This window comes from Phalaenopsis equestris, unplaced genomic scaffold, assembly GCF_001263595.1.
Source record: "Phalaenopsis equestris unplaced genomic scaffold, ASM126359v1 Scaffold000002, whole genome shotgun sequence".
Classification (NCBI taxonomy): domain Eukaryota; kingdom Viridiplantae; phylum Streptophyta; class Magnoliopsida; order Asparagales; family Orchidaceae; genus Phalaenopsis; species Phalaenopsis equestris.
The window spans coordinates 55,286,939-55,303,702 of NW_018164444.1; the positions used below are offsets into that span (position 1 = coordinate 55,286,939).

The 16,764-nt window shown below is 37.5% G+C and overlaps 1 protein-coding gene across 1 annotated transcript in view; it reads left to right on the forward strand.

The window, feature by feature from the left end:
• The window catches only part of LOC110029010, a 20,777-nt gene extending 4,649 nt beyond the window's left edge, over nt 1-16,128 (forward strand). The window contains exons 2-6 of the mRNA XM_020731109.1: nt 6,031-6,087; nt 8,363-8,601; nt 9,168-9,296; nt 9,370-9,429; nt 15,922-16,128. Coding sequence (XP_020586768.1) covers nt 6,031-6,087; nt 8,363-8,601; nt 9,168-9,296; nt 9,370-9,429; nt 15,922-16,005 — 569 coding nt within the window. The 3' untranslated portion in view covers nt 16,006-16,128. The remainder of the gene's footprint in view (nt 1-6,030; nt 6,088-8,362; nt 8,602-9,167; nt 9,297-9,369; nt 9,430-15,921) is intronic.
• The last annotated feature ends 636 nt before the right edge of the window (nt 16,129-16,764 follow it).

Below are 16,764 nucleotides of genomic sequence, written 5' to 3' on the forward strand. Positions count from 1 at the left end.
GGGGGCCCCACCTAATTTTTTTTTTATATAAAAAAAACAGAAATAATCCTGGTCGTAGATCACCGTGATCTACGGCCAGGATCGGACACCGCATGCAGAGATGCATGCGGTGTCCGCACGCAATAATTCCTCCTTAGGATGAAAGTAGTAGACCTGGCTAAGTAGATGGAGGGCTTTTGATAGATGACGAGCAGAGCAAGCACACACTTAAATTGTGCTCCATACTTCAAAAGAAAACTCCACAATAACATGCATTTCAAGTTGTATATGTGAAATATGAACCTTTGCCAAACATCCGGGATTTTGAAGAGTTGCCTGGATCAAGACTTTAGGGAGTGTGTGAGCTGTGGTGATCCTTTTATAGTTGTATGGATGGCTTATACACTTGTGATTTTGCACGATTAATAGGGTTGCAAGAGGCCAAACATCATTTAAGGGGCGCCACTGGAGGATGGAGGATGCATGGTGTACAGGACCGAGGTTTGTTGCATGCTAGGATGTCATGTTTTGAAGAGCATTTGTTGGAATAATTATTTGAAAGAGGAGATCTTTGGTGTTTGATCATGATGATGTCTCGTGGGTAACATTGTCTAGGTTTTTGAGAGGATTCAAATTTGTTGAACAGTTCTACTTGATTGAGAAGTACATTCATGCTTAGAAGAATATGAGTTCTATGGTTGAGGCAACTAGAGTGCCTTGTCAATCAGCTCTACATGATGACAAATATATTCGTGTGCGTGTGTCTCAATGGTGCTCAATAAATGGACTAAGATCATTTGATTAATGAGTTGGGTTATTTCTTTACCCAGTATTGTCTCATGATTGGTTGAAACCATTCCATAAAGCAATGGTTGTAAAAGACATGTATCATTATTTGAGATGTGACTAGCGCTCACTCAATTTGAAACATAAGTCATCTGCTTACCTTAAAACTCTCAACAATAGTAGGGTGCCTGGATACTACTTATCTGTACTAAAGGTTAAAAGTCGATGACTAGTTCCTTCTGCTTTTTCCCCATGTCTTCTTGCTTCTCCATATGTTGATTATGAAGAAGCTTACTTTGGCCACCCCTTACAGGAGCACGAGGCATCATATGCAAGCTTTTGAGGAAGATGTTGGTTACATTTTCTGTATTGTGGTGATCCATGAAACGTCTCCGCCCTCGCTATTGGAGCATGAGACATTGCATGCAAACTTTCGAGGAAGATGTTGATCCCAATTTTTTACTTTTGTTTCATGGATTTGGTCTTCTTTGTTAAGAGACTGTGACTACACGTAGTGATGATGCTAGAATTTTGTAAATGTTTGGTTTTTAAATTGCCATAGGCATCCAATTTATACTTTTGAAAAAGATATAGGCTACATTTCCATTGTTGAACTGTCTTGATCCTTGCTTTATTGCTATTGATACCAAATTGGAAGAGGTAGTAGCTACTCTTGAAGTAGTTTCTATACCCGAGTTTCCATTGTTATCTATTCCTTTTAATAATGTTGATTGCTTGGATTTAACCCCCTTTTTTTATGGACCAATGTTTTTTTGTTAAGGAGAAAATTGATGGAAACCTATTTGTTGATGATGGGATTTTTTGTTGAAATGATGATGGAATCATCACTATGCCTGCAAAAAATGATGATGTGGTATCTTTATTTTAGTTATGTCAATGACGACGACTCATCTTTGATTGTTGGAGTTAAGGAAGAAGAGGACTTGGTGTTCTCTTTTAGAAATGACATTGTTTTTTCTGAAGAAAATGTATGAGGATTAGTAAAAAATCTCCCACCATGGAAGCGACTCAAGAGGTAATATTTGAAGGAATATTTATTTGACAGTGAAGTTGTCAGGAAGCACAAATGAGGAAGGAGACTCGGACATTGACTTTGTGAGACACCATCATCGTAAGCAGACATGTGCTTTTACTAATATTCTCAAGAAGCATGTTGGGGCTTATGATGTTCTTACAAAAAGCATTACAATGCCTATTAATACCATTGTAGAGCGTGTTAGGATTCCATCCTCACTGTCATTATATTCAACATCGAAGGAGACATGGAGAAAGAGGCCCTAAGAACAACTCATTTGCCCAACCCTAACCAGGCTAGGAAGAGGCCCATGGTCACGAAGAATTATGTCTAGCCATTCATGACTTTTTAGGATAGGTTGAAGGAGATGCAAATTATATAGATGTTATAGAGCCTCTCATATGGATTGAGAGATAGAGATGAAGTTTTAAAGAAGCCTATGGAGTAGATGAAAGAACTCTTTATTAAAGATAAATGAATATGTTAATGAGAAGGAAGAAGTTGTTTCATGGAAGAACATGCATGAATGCGAGAGCGAGGAATGTGAAATTTTTTCATGAATTAGATGAGTAAAAAAGGATTTGATATATGGTGATCATGAAATAGATACATAAAAATAATTTGATATAGACCTAAACATTATATACCCCCTTTTAAAATGTAAATTCACTCCCATGAATTTTAGTGGATGTGTGAAAGTATGGTTGACTTTGTTCCTAACTTTATCACTTGGCATATGATGCACTTGACAACTCGCTTTTTTGCTTTTTTTTTTCTTTTGGTTCCCATGCTTTTTAATTTGCAAAAGATAATTTTTTTTCTTAGGCTTAACTTGGTGACTTGTGGTGTCAGCTTCATTTTTGTTGACTCCAAATTGAGAAGGAATGTTGGTTTTGGTTTAAGATAAGACGGGTGCCTTGTTTATCCCTTTTTTCTTAATTTGGAACACATTCTCATATTTCTTTTCCGAAATTAGTCGAGTATTATGTTCCAACATCATTTGTTGTGAAAGATCCCTCTATTATTGGAAGCGTATTACATATTTTTCCATAATTTGTTGTTGTTTCTTTTCTTACTATGGGAAAGAGCATCATCATCTTGATTTTTTATTAAAATGAAGATAAGATTAAAATTTTAATGACAATTAATTACTTTTATTTTTTTTCATGTTATCTTTGCATGTTTGAGTTGAATATCTCTGTTTATATTCATGGTGTAATTTTGGTCATTCTTTGTGAATTGATATTTTTAAGCATCCTTTAGTAGATTGCATGTCTATCTCAGACATAAGAACTATAAAAAAATGACTGAAGTTCCTCAAGAGTGATCAATTCACACAACACTTCATGTATGTGCCATTGGGTGATGGCAAAATGGAGCCAATTTTTTTTGGTCAATTCCAATCTATATGTCCAAATGGATCGAACCGAGAGAGTCAGATTTGTTGTGAGGTGTTTTCTCTAAATAATGTTATTGAATGAGATTTGAAAATATTAGATTGTTTTGAATTCCCATGTTTTTGATGGCATTTACCACCTTTGGCCTAACTTCTACACGCAAGTTGAAAAGTTCCTCACATATATTGTTGCTTAATGTTGGGCTCTTGTCTATTTTGTTTGCTTTGTCATCAAGGATAAACTTGAGTTTGGATGTTGTTATTGATTCCAATGTTTGCTTTATGTCAAGAGATGTAATCACCTTTCTACTCTTCTAATTTTATTTTCTTAAATTTCTCATAAAAGCATTTTGAATGAAATTTCGAACATTGTTCATCATTGTTGACAATGCAGTAGCTCTAAAAAATTGATCTAGAAGATAAAGATTTATGATTGTCCTTTAAGAATTATTTGCTTTTGTTTTTTTCATTCCAATGAGCTTTGAAGAGCATCATTGTTGTTGGGAGGTTTTTTTACAAGAATATTGTTCTTTCTGTCACTGGCCGAGACAAGGTTACTAACTTGGCTCATGCCCTATATTGAAAAGAGTTCAAAGTTTATTGGAGATTTTGAAATTTAAAACAGAAGTGTACTTTGTTGACATTTCTTTTATTATAATGTCAAAATTGTTAGATTTTTTTCTTAACTCCATAGTATACTCTTGCACATATTTGTCTTCTCTTTGATGTAGTTCGTGTCACTGCTTCCACCCATATTCTTCATACCCTATGAAGTAGAATGCTTGGCAAATAATTCTCTCAAATGTTCCCATGTGATTTTCAGTTTATCAATTAGAAGATGGGCATTTCACCTTGTTGATGCATGGTTGGTGATTTTTCGATGAAAAAAAAAATCCTTTTCTGTTGTGTAATCATAGAGGTTGAATAGGTTTCCAGTGGACGCGTCCATTCATCTAACTTTTTAACATTGATTGAACCATCATAACTGATAAATTGGGGGATTGATTTGCTTCCACATTTGAGTCTTCTTCGTCTATTGATCTCAATAATTTTTTTCTAATCTCTCTCCTTTATTGTAGTGTTACTTTCGTTTGTGATTGATCATCCCTGTTTTTTGATTTATCATTTGTCATAGAGCTTATTGGTTGAACATCTCAATCAACAAGGCCCTTTGGCGTTATTAAAGAGTGACTTGGGCAACCCGGTCACTTAAGGCTTTCTCATAATTTGTTTGACATGGTAATTGCACCCCTTTGTGTAGTGCTTTAGAGCATAGAAAGTGCTTTGATTTGTTTTTAACTGCTCTTATTTAAAACTAAGCACCAAGGATTAAGAAACTTGGCTCTATCTGATACTACCTGATGTTTTTAAATTATGGTCCTTTGACAAAAATGGCAGGCAAATTTTGGGCCTTGGATAAAGGTTCTTTGTGCAAAAGAGGCCTCGAACTTTCCCAGGTCTCTTGGTTATCTCACATTCCATATTGATTGGGTTTCACATAAGTCATAGCAAAACATTTCCCTTATAATCCTTCTTTTGTTTGCTCATTTATCTTGTCCTTTTCTTCTTCTCCGGTAAGGAGGAGAAGCGCAAAAAGAGATCCATATTGAAAGAGAGCAGGCAAAGGAATGAGAATACTCTTTTGATGATGTTTGCATACACCCAGTGAATCTGCTTGATGTTTTTGATTAAGATAGGAACATATGGGGGATTTTGGAAATATTTCGCTGAAGTCACACTTTTTAAAAGAGAGAGAGATTTTTTGTAACTATAAACTTTGCAAGCTTTTCCTCACTATAATAAGTTCTACTAACTCCAGCTATGCATAAGGACTATGGCTAGCCTACTTAACTAAGGCGGTGTTTGATAGCATCATTTTAAGGAGATTTAGCAATGGATTTAGCATAAATTCAGCCAAACATAAAAAAAAAAAATCAAAATTAAATCCAATGCTCCATTAGATAAAAAATTTTCACATTCTGACTTTTCTTCATCACATTCTGACTTTTCTTCCAGCATTCCGTTTGTTTTAGGGCATAAATCTGGATTTAGTCAATCTGAATATTCGACGAATTTAAGAATTTCTTGCTGCCGTCGCTCGAGAGTTCATTCCTGTGAAATTGAAGATTGGATTTACAAGATTTGATAAATACTATTTAATGTAAATTCAGTCTGCAACCAAACATTGCCTAAGAGTTTCGTGTTCGTGCGTGTGTTTGTGTTGGGGATGGAGGTCGACACCGAATCATGTTTTTGTACAACTTAGTCAAGTCCTTTGACCTGGCACATGAGTGATCAAGATGTGCATATGTCTTTATATTATTTTGTTTTGATCCCTATGTTGTACTATTATCTTCTGAGTTTGGTATTTTGCAACTGAAGATGCATTTTTCTCCCTCTTATTCGGTTGATCTGTGTGAGATTTTTCAAAGCATTATGATTCATGGTTAAGCTGTAGATCACAGGTGAATTCCATGGATCTCCATGTTAATTCAGGAATTGATTACTTCAAACAGAAGCTGGGTAAGGTGCCTACAATTTTGTTTTTTCTGCGAAATTTTTTATTCACTCATAAGCATGTTCCATTTTGAGATTTTTGATCATTGATGCTGACTAAAACTTCTCAAATTTGTTGATAGCATAAGTTTTGCTTGCTTTTGCAATCTTTTTATTTGTGATTCACTTTGGTGGTAATTTTCATGACGCCCCACCACCTTCGCATAAGTTTTGCTTGCTTTTGCAATATTTTTATTTGTGATTCACTTTGGTGGTAATTTTAATGACGCCCCACCACCTTAATCATTCTTTGTTCTATTTCTGTTTATTCTGACAGGGTCAGGGTATGAAAGCGAGGACAGTTCAAATAACCAGGGCGATGTTGATACCTCAGGTATTGTTAGGCAAACCTTGTCTTCAATAGCTTGACATTAAAATATATATATTTATGGTTAATTACTTGTCTCATGCTTATTTTTTCTCTTTTAAGTTTGAATTCTTAACAGTTTAACTTGAAAATTATGTGAAAAAATATATAGTCCTGCTATTGAAGGAAATGCAATGTTCTTCCTTTGAGAAGCAATTTGGCAAAGTCAAACAATATTTTATTTAGGGGCACCGCATACCATGTTCAAAACCTAAAAATAAGAAAAGAGCTGTGGGGTCGTATGATGTGATGGGGAGTGTGACAGATGCTTTATTGTGCATGCAGAGTGAGGTGGATGTTAAAGATTTATTATTGAAGGGATATTGGGATAAGATATGTATACTAGGGCTGTCACTTGTGTTCAAACTGAAGGAGGATTGACAAAATATTTTCCTATTTCTGTTGGATTACATCAGGGATCGGCTTTAAGCCCATATCTTTTTGCTTTAGTTATGGATGGTCTTACTGGACATCTACAGGAAGATGTACCTTGGTGTATGCTTTTTGCTGATGACATCCTTCTCGTGGATAAAACGAGAGAGAACGCCCAGGAAAAACTTGAATTATGGAGGTCTACATTGGAGTCTAAAGGCCTTCGTTTAAGTAGAACTAAAACTGAATACATGGAATGTAATTTTAGTAGTAATAACTCTAGTGACAGAAGTGTGACTTTGGGTGATCAAATTATTAAAAGGTGTGAACGATTTAGATATCTTGGGTCCGTTGTCCAAAGCGATGGTGATATAGATGGAGATGTTAATAGTAGAATTCAAGTTGGTTGGTTGAAGTGGAGGAATGCTTAGGGCCTTTTGTGTGATAGAAAAGTACCGCTAAGACTGAAAGGAAAATTTTATAAGACGGTGGTGAGACCTGCAATGCTCTATGGCGCTGAATGTTGGCCTTTAAAAGAGAAGCATAATAATAAGTTAAGTGTTGCCGAGATGAGAATGATTAGGTGGATGAGTGGCTTTACACTTAGAGACAAAATGCGGAATGAATATATTCGTGATAGGGTTGGTGTAGCTCCTGTGACGGACAAAATTAGAGAAAGTTGTCTTAGATGGTTTGGTCACATTAAACGTCGACCATCTAATGATCCGATTAGGAGAGTAGATGTTTTAGATTCGACTTGTGTTAAGAAAGACAGAGATAGACTTAGGAAGACTTGGGCTTATTGTATTAAAAATGATCTTAATTTACTAGAACTAAATTAAAATATGACACTAAATAGGATGCAATGGAGAAAAAGGATTCATGTAGCCGACCCCACGTAGTGGGATTAAGGCTTTGTTGTTGTTGTTGTTGTTGGATATTGGGATAAGATCAATTGCTCTAACGGTAAATTGATTGGTTTTTTTTAGCCGAAAGCTTTTCATATAACTGCCTTCTCCAAATATATGCCAATAATAATTGCATATGATGAAAATAGGCCATCTATATAACTTATTTTTGATTGTCTATTGTAATTTACTTTTTAATTTAAAATAGATCCACATATCGTGTGAAATCTGGGCTAGCTGTTACAAGTATGTTATTTCACTGGCAGGTTAATTCGTTTTGCTTCAGAAATATTTGTGTGTTTTCTATTGAGTTTTACTTTTACCATTAGCATTTTTTATCATTGTGAACTCCTTTTTTTGGTTGCCAGCATTACTATTATCATGATTTGATCCCTCTTCCAGAGTTTTCTTGTGAGTTGAAGGCATACTTTTACTGCTGCATTGTCCAAAAAGTTGTTGGATTTTTTTTTTCTGATATAGTTATGAAAACAATTGTTGGTATAAATCATATTGTTCTTCGCTCAATTTGTTTGTAACTAACCTATTTAAAGTAATCATGTTCTGTTTTGCTACATTCTAGATTGTTTTTTTGGTAAGTTTCAGGGCATTTAATTTTTTAAGTAGTCTACTTTATATGTGTTTGATTCATTATGTAAGTTTCAGGGCATTTAATTTTTGGTTTTAGATATAGTTTTCATTTTAAATGTTAAAATATTGATATTTTTGATGTGATATGAAAAATTTGGGTGACATAAATGTAAAATGTAAAGTTAGATATGTAAATACATAGGAATTTGGTGTTATGTGTGTAAATGCTCCTTTATGTAATCAAGTAATCAGTTATTTGTTTTGCTTGATGTGCATGGAAGCTTTTTTTATGCAACGATTGCTATAGTATCATAAAATGTTATCTTGATCGAGCTAATAGAATGTTGTCATGTTTATATCCATGCTGTGATTAGAGATTCTTATTAATGAGGAAGATATGACTGGTGATAACATGAAAGACAGCAAGACAGTTGACAAGATACCTTATAATGAAGTAGAGATGGCTCATGAAATGACAGGGAGAAAGATACATCCAATTCAGACCAATATTTCCAACTTTATTCTTAAATTTAAGTCAGTTTTCAAGTGTAGACTGTGCCCCAGAATTCTCTGCTTAAATGAAGACGCTGTTAGAGCACACCTCTCTTCCAAAGTAAGCTCGATATTCTGTTTTCGAGAGTTATATATGTTATTGATTCCCAATTCCTTAAACTTTTATCTCTGCTCTTATCTAAAAGTCTTCATTTGGTATGGTTTTTGCTTTTCTATATGCTATCAGAATTTCTTAAAATTTGATTTCCTCTTCCTCAAAAGCTGCTATTTCATTTGCTGTTTTCCTACTAAAAAAGAAGCAGAAAGCAGAAACCAAATGAAGCCTAGTTTAATTTAGGGGCATTTACATGCATAGTACACAATTCTTATGTACCTAAACTTTCATATTACACCCGTAGCACTCCAATTTCTTATATCTCGTAAAAAATAGCACTATTACCACTTTTTAAAAGTCAAAATACACCTTTTCAAGCATAGGTTTAAAGAACCTAAGTGCCATATATGTAAATCTGGAAGTTTAGGGGTGTGATATGTAAATACATAAGAATTATGTGCTTGGTATGCAAATTTCCCTTCAATTTATAGATATATTCTGAAATGTGACATTTATTTCTCCAAAATATCTGTTTGATTTTTTTTTTTAATTGTTGTTAATGCTCTTCAAAGAGGCATGCGCGGTCCAAAAAGCTGCATGACGAGGGTAGGCTGAAATTAATGTTAAACAGTGATGGAGAACTTGAGGAGGAGCAGGAGACACATGCTGAAAGGCATGCTAGAATTTTAGCTCTATCTGAGGTATATAATCTTTTTGCTTATTCTCTATAACTTAATCAAATGTCAGGTCAGTGAAGTTCTTTCAATTTGATAGAAATCTCCTCCAAAAAAGAAGGACAATGGGCGTAAGAGGAAAAATGAACGGAGGAAGAAGGTAAAATTTTATCAACTCTGGGCCATACAGGCAAATTTATTTGTAATTTTTCAATAAAAAATATCTCTCGTTTCATTACCGCAGTAGATCAATGCACACTCGTCTGTCAAATTTTAGTATATTTGATATCTAATTACTTGTCTCTCAAAACTTTTCTGATGGTCGGCCACCTCACTCTTCTTGAGATGCGTTAAGGAAAATGAGACGAAAGAAATCATCTGAATGTGGGAGTCACTCTGGAGGGAAAACTTTGGTACATTAAATTCAATGCCAAAGCTACTTTTGGCCAATCCTCATTGAGGATGCAAATGAGTTTTCCAAAAGCTGCGAGCAATGCCAGAAGTATGCGCCGTTGTAGCATCGCCGTTGTAGCATCAATTGGCTCATAAACTACAGCCAATTGTTAGTTCCTGACCTTTCGCCATCATCGGGCTTGACATCATCGGGCTTTTTCCTCCTTCAAAGGCTAACGTAAATTCCTCGTAGTTGCTGTGGATTATTTTTCAAAATAGGTTGAAGTGAAGGTGCTCTCATGAATTACAACAGAGGTCGTCCGGAACTTCATCTGGACACACATCATCTAAAGTCAAGGGATGGGCTTTAAGTTCACTTCCGTGCATCATCTGTGGACCAATGGACAAATTGAGGCTGCCAAAAGTTCATTCTGAATCTGCTAAGGAAAAAAGTTGAAGGAGAAAAAAAAAATATGGTGGGTTTTGTCGGTCCTTTAGGCAGTTCGAACAACATCATCTACGATGACCGGGCAAACTCATTACATGCTATCCCATGGGACGAAAACAATGCTGCCGGTGGAGTATAACGACCATAGCCAGAGGATCATCACAGCCTCTGCGCTCGACGAAGAGAATCTCACCAACTATTAGGAGGCGAATGATGAAGGAATGATGTGCGCGCTCGACTTACTTCGAGGAAAGTCGAACCAATGCAACGCTTTAGCATGATGAAGTAAAAAGGATGATTGCTCGGTACTACAACAGACACGTCCGAGAGAGAGAGCATTTGTGCTCGACGACATAGTTCTGAAGAAAGCTAACCTAGCAGTCTGAGGCAGACGGTCTGTAAACTCGACCAAACATGTATTGGCCCATTCATTATTGTTGATCAAAGAGTTGCCCGAGGAGCATTTATGCCGAAGACATACACTGGGAAATAAGTCCCCCGTTATGTGAAGCAGGGAGGATCTCAAGAAATTTTTCTCTTAGATCAAATATGTTGTACCAACACTTACAATTCTTTTTTAAAATGGTAATGAAAATAATTGCTAACTATGTGTCCATAACTCCAGGATCAAACGACACTTGGGGAACTCGTGATGATGCTCTTTGGCTTCGAAATGACACTCGGAGAACCGGAGTAGTACCCTAAACGGTGACCGACGACAACTTTAAGACGTCCGATCAACAAAAATTTAATGGTTCATCTTACAAAACTATCGTCTCATAAACTTGTTTCCAAGCTTGGATCATATGAATTTCCAGAGGTGGTTTCTTGCCCAACAGTGACAAGCTTTGATAAGGGTACCAAGAAAATCACATTGGAAAAGAGTTTCGACGACTATGCCCTACGAGGGATAGTGCGACCAAAATGAAACATAGGTCCCTCATACAGTCGAGACTCATATTAAGGTTTGAGCCAAGCAATGTTTTCTAAAATAAACCGACTACAACGCATGCCTTCCGATCGTTTGAGAAAAAAAAATCTAAAATGACCGACAACGCCATGATGTCCGATCAGCGTACACATATTAAAGGCCAATCCTCAACGCTCGAGCAATGGAAACCTATCCCAGAAACTTGAACCGAGCAAAGTGCTTGAGATGGTTCCTTGCCTTGCAGCGACAAGCTCTGTGAAGGGCATTACTCAAATCATCCCAGCTGTTAAGTCTCGATGATCAATATTGTTCGAGGCAATGTCACGACTGAGCAAATGAGACATGCACAACATAAAACTTGAGCCGGGCAAAAATCGTACCAAGATCGACCAAAAAGACAAAGGCGAGTAATGCAACATTCCATAATTGAACGAAGCAGGTAAAGACAATAAAAAAATAATAAAACAGATAAAAGTCGACTGAAGGTCATGTTTCATTCATATAATCATTCAGTTATATATCTATTCTTTCTATACAAAATTTTGTCTGCTATATACAATGTTTCAATTACATTTCAAAAAAAAAAACTTCGGGCTGAGTGTTGGATGATCCTCTGTTCGCCACATTATCGCCCTCAAACTCCTTTCTTCAAGCTGTTGTTGAGGGAGCGGCAAGAAGTTTCTTGAATTCATCTAAATCAGAGTACTTTGGGTCAACAATCCCAACCTTAACAAATTGTCGACCAACATAGTACCTATCTTTAGATGTGAGATTTGAGTGTCAAAAGAAGTCTTATGGTGTCTTCATCCTGACCACCTACTCTGTTAGTTTGATGTTCTCTTCTTGAATAGTAGCTACCCACTCAGACGCAATCTCCAGCTCCATCTTGGCCTCCTCCAGTCGAGCCTCTGTTAAGGTCACCCGATCTTTACTTGCTCTCTTTTGAGCCTTCGCTTCATTTGCCTTTGCCTCTGTCTTCAAAGCTCTCTCTTACTTTAAGGTAGAGGGAGAACAATTGATACATGGCTACGAGTCCCAACAATTAGTACCGATCGATCATATGATAGGGGCCCTTTGGCCGAAGGTTGTTCAATTATTTTTGGAAGCTCTCCGACCAAAGCACATTAGCAATCGTCGAAGCATACTCCGCCGTCCTAGGAGCCTTCAGAAACCAATCCCTCAACACATTTATTAGGGTGAAGTGGGAGTCTGGGCTAAGGAAGACCTTCGACCGCTCCTCCTGCATCAGACTCCAATAAACCTTAGCCTCCTTTTGTTATTATTATTATTATTTTTTGGAGAGGCAATGGAAGGGAGGAATCAAAATCATCAGTTGGAGCCTTGCATTTCCTCTGACGCGCTCCTTTGGAGGTGGCCGACCCATGCTCCAGGATAGACTCTGACCCAACCTCTTCTTCTCCCACCCGGGCTTTCCTCGATGTTGCCCGCTTCCAGCTTTTCGTCTGATTCAGCTGGTGACCATGAAGAACACCGACTGACCTCCCCTCTTTTAAATAGAGGAATAAAGCCCAAGGACGATGGCCAAGGAAGTCCCTATGTCGACGGTCATTCCAACGACTCCCTGATATCTGATCCAAAAACACTGGGAGTTCTCTCTTCCTCTCGACGATGCTTCCTCGAAGGACTGACGTTCATCAAATTGGGTTTTAATTCAATCAAAGATGTATTTGGTTATAATGTTTTGAATAACAACTGTTGTTTCAGAATTATAATGCATGAATTCCTAACTTAGGACATCTCTGACTGTCTGGTCATCCTAGTCTTCTTCTCGTTCTTCTTTCTCTAGTGATCGTGGGAGCAGCAGCCTTTCTTTTCCTAGACTCGTGGGAAAATCAAGAGTTCTTCTCAATCTGTCACCTTTTCTCCTCATCCGATGCGGTCCACGATTCTGGGGCGCCAAATCGAGCGAGATTCAACACTCGGTTCACCATCGTTGGATCTGTGTATTGAATAACCGACAGTTATTTGCCTGCTACGGTCGATGCTAGTCCCAAGATTCATGCCGGGACTCCTTATATGACTCTCCAGTCCAGTCTTGGCAAACCCCACAGAGGAAACAAAGCTTTAAAATTTTTTATTTAATTTTAAAAATTTTCCAATCTTTGATCTTATTCTCAAGATCAACCAAATGGAATGTCCTCGTCGATCCAAAGAGATTGTAACCATCGGGCTTCACATTGAAGGAGAACATATAAGAGTAACTCTCGAGAACCAAGGGATCTTTATCCGCTGACAGTATATCATGAAAGTCATAACAACCGCAATTGAGTTCGACTTTATCTGCGCATGGATTACTCCATAATGGTTCAATATCCACCGAATCTCGGGGCAAAAGGGTGCTGATGTCCCCATAGGAACTATTCTCGATAGAAAATCAGATCATCGCTGGAATTGTCGGTCGCCCGAGCTTCCAGTCCTACAACTTTGAGCATTATGTTTGAATTATACATGCAATTGTCTTCAAGCAATTTGGTGTCGAACGAAGAAAGGCAAAACGTTTGTTGGCACCGGACGAAGAGCTGAGGGGAGCATTTGGAAGCCATGTGAACCAACAAAAACAAATTGACGCAAGGATAAAGATAAAGACTGACTGAAGGGAAGGGAAAAAAGAATTTGTTAAATGCTGAAAATTTTTTACCCTTGACCATTATATATATGGTGCCCAGGGAAGTCGAAAAGTCACAAAGTTGTCTCTCGATATCCGGAAATTCATATAAAATCAACATAATATTTGAGAAAATGAAATGACAGATAAGATTTTAAAAATTTGCAAAATATTTTTTTTATTTATTCAAGATAAAAAATAGTTTACACTTGGTTCTTCGTTCGCCTTAGTTGATACACGATCGGGACTAACTAAATTTGGTATGGGGCTCACCCCCCACACTAAAATCTCTCAATGCTCTCCTCCTTCGCCCGAACCCTAAGAATCGAACAGGTCGCCTGGACTTCCTCCAGTTCCATCCGGAGAGTCGTTATATCCGGCCTTAAGAGCCGCCAACTCTACAGTATGTTCCCTGCGAAAGACCGCTAGTTCTTCCTTCCAGTCATGTATGACCGCCTCCCTCTGCAGGCCAACCTCCCAGGCGAAAGAGCCCACTAGCTTGTCCATGTGTGAGCCAGCGACATCGTGATCCTTACAACTCGTCAGCCTCCCTTTCAATGTCCTCACGAGGGCCAGAAAAACAACCGACTGCACCTCCATTGTGGGTCAGAGCTGATTGTCCCTCAGTCACCTTTGGAACCGAAAAATGGCCGACTCCCATCGTCATTGAGTCGATGATCTGGACGGTCACATATGCAGGAGTAACCAAGTGTCAGATAAAATAATGACGAATCTACTCAATTAAAGAGGCCAAGTTTTCTCCTACCAAGGCTTCGATTCACTTCAGACGACTGGAAAGATGAAATGCTCTCACCAAGAAGCAATCGAACGCCAACCTGGTTGGTTTTGTCGACTGATGGAAATGCAATTATCTCCCACACAGCGGGATCTGTGTCTCAGAGACCACCTGGATAGGTTGTTGAGCCAGTGGGTTCACATATCAGTGTAGGGCAAGGAACGCACCGACAATGCTTATGTCTGCCCTGATGCCTGTCTCTTGGTGGAGCCGAGCTTGAGTCAGACGACTCAGTCTCTTTTTCTAGCTCCTCTACTCCCTGCTTCTTATAAGCCACTTATTTAACCCATTTTTCTACTTTCGGTCAGCTCCCTCCTTTCGGTCTTTTCGTGTCGACCGACCGACAGACTCTCTCTCTTCGATCTCTATTGTTACGGGCTGACTCCCATCTTTCATTTTTTTTGGTCGCGGGTCGGCTACCCTTTAGTTTTCTCTTCTCCCATACATTCTTTGACGGGTGAAGTTTTTCAGTAGAAAGTCCAAAGGCCTTCATCATCACCGCCTCATTAACCACCTATGCAGAAACCTTCTTATCATTCACCATAAAGATATCTTCTGTTGATAACCGACTGAAAGGAAGGAAATTGAGAAAAATGTGATGGAGAAGTGCTAATTCTGCCCCATTTTTAGGGGATGCGGGCACAAAAATTAGGAAGTTTAATTATTGAAAATACTTATTATGCAATAAATGAATCCATTTTTTGTATTTAATTCTCTTATTCTTATCGTAGCTGTAGTTTTCAAGACGTAAGAAATTCAGGGTATCGAATATGTACATAAAAAAATATATTAACATGAATCTCAAGATAGTCCAACGAATCCCACCGACAAATATCAAAAGACACTATATCGGGATAGTCGATATCAAGCATCGATTTCTTCAGTCGGAACTCTGAGCCGACCAAACAGAAGGACAACCGAATGTAGAATTAAAAGGAGTTCAATCCTAGGGATAGTCGTTCACGACCAGTTCTCTTAATCGATTCGAGAACTCCTCACAAAATGGCCAGAGGGCCCACCACGGTACGTATCTCCAACTTTCTGAGAAGGTTCATTGTCCAAGGAAGGCTGTCTGTCGGATTACGACGCTACACCCTCTGCTTGACTGCCCAGTTTATCCTAAAGATAGGAGTGCCTCTTCCCGGAGCTTTCTCTTGAAAGACCAACCGACAACCTTCCAACTGATTAAACATCTTTTGGCCGACTAGTTGGCTTCATTCGACCGTTACGTTTTTGCATTTATACCACACAAGTTTCTCATATCAAATAAAAAATATGAAGGTTAAGTGTTACATATGTAATTTCTTAGGAATCAAGTGGTCTGCATGTAAATCTTCCAAAAAAAATAATAACTATTGGACCGATCTAAAGCTAAAAGTAGTTTAGAAGCTGCTTATAAAATTTTTGACCTTATTTCTTCAATTGTATCATTTTTTAATCATCAATCCCTTTTTGCAGAGGGTGCGCACTACATCGATCAATGGAAAATCAGAACCGTCCATTAAAAATGGCTCCAAGAAGAGGCGAACGGTGGATACCTGAAGAGCCCTTTGAGGCGTTCTCCACCGCTCATCCATTGTGATGGCTGGTTGCTTTCGACAGATGAATTTATTTGTTTTCTTATTTTTCAGCAGAGTAAAATCTAGAAAATTATTTATCCAAAAACAGTATAAAGATTATAATTGAATTATTATTATTTCATTTTATTTTTATTTATTGAGATGAGGCTTAAATGCGTCGGATTGCAATATTGCTTTGTGATTTTAAGAGTTTGATTGTTTGTGTTGTATTAATTTTTAATGCGTTTGGGGTGGGGCAGCTTGTGTCTATCCAGATAAGTAGCTTATTCTGAAATGCGGTCCGCGGGTGGCCCGTAGGGTTAGACCCGCGACTTGTATTTAGTGTAAAAACCCAACCGCATTTTTTTGATAAGCTGCCGAAACATGTTTTTCAAATGGTCAGACGACGTTTTGAAAATGTCGCCCACACCTAAAGAGACCATTTGATGTAAATTCAACTTCTAAAATTTATTTTTGATATGTTCAAAATTTGAGTGCTATGCATCTTAAGCATAAAGGTTTTGTGGTAGATATGTAAAAATATGTGAATTGTATGGTATATATGTAAAAACCTTTTAATTTTTAAATATTCAAATTTGATGAGGCAACAGTCCCATAATTTGACATAGGACTGCCATTCAAGAATTTCTCATAGAAATTTTATCTGAAAAATCTCATTATAAAACAAAAATATAATTATGGCACTTTAATGGTAAATAGAGTAAATAATTAATATGTTGAG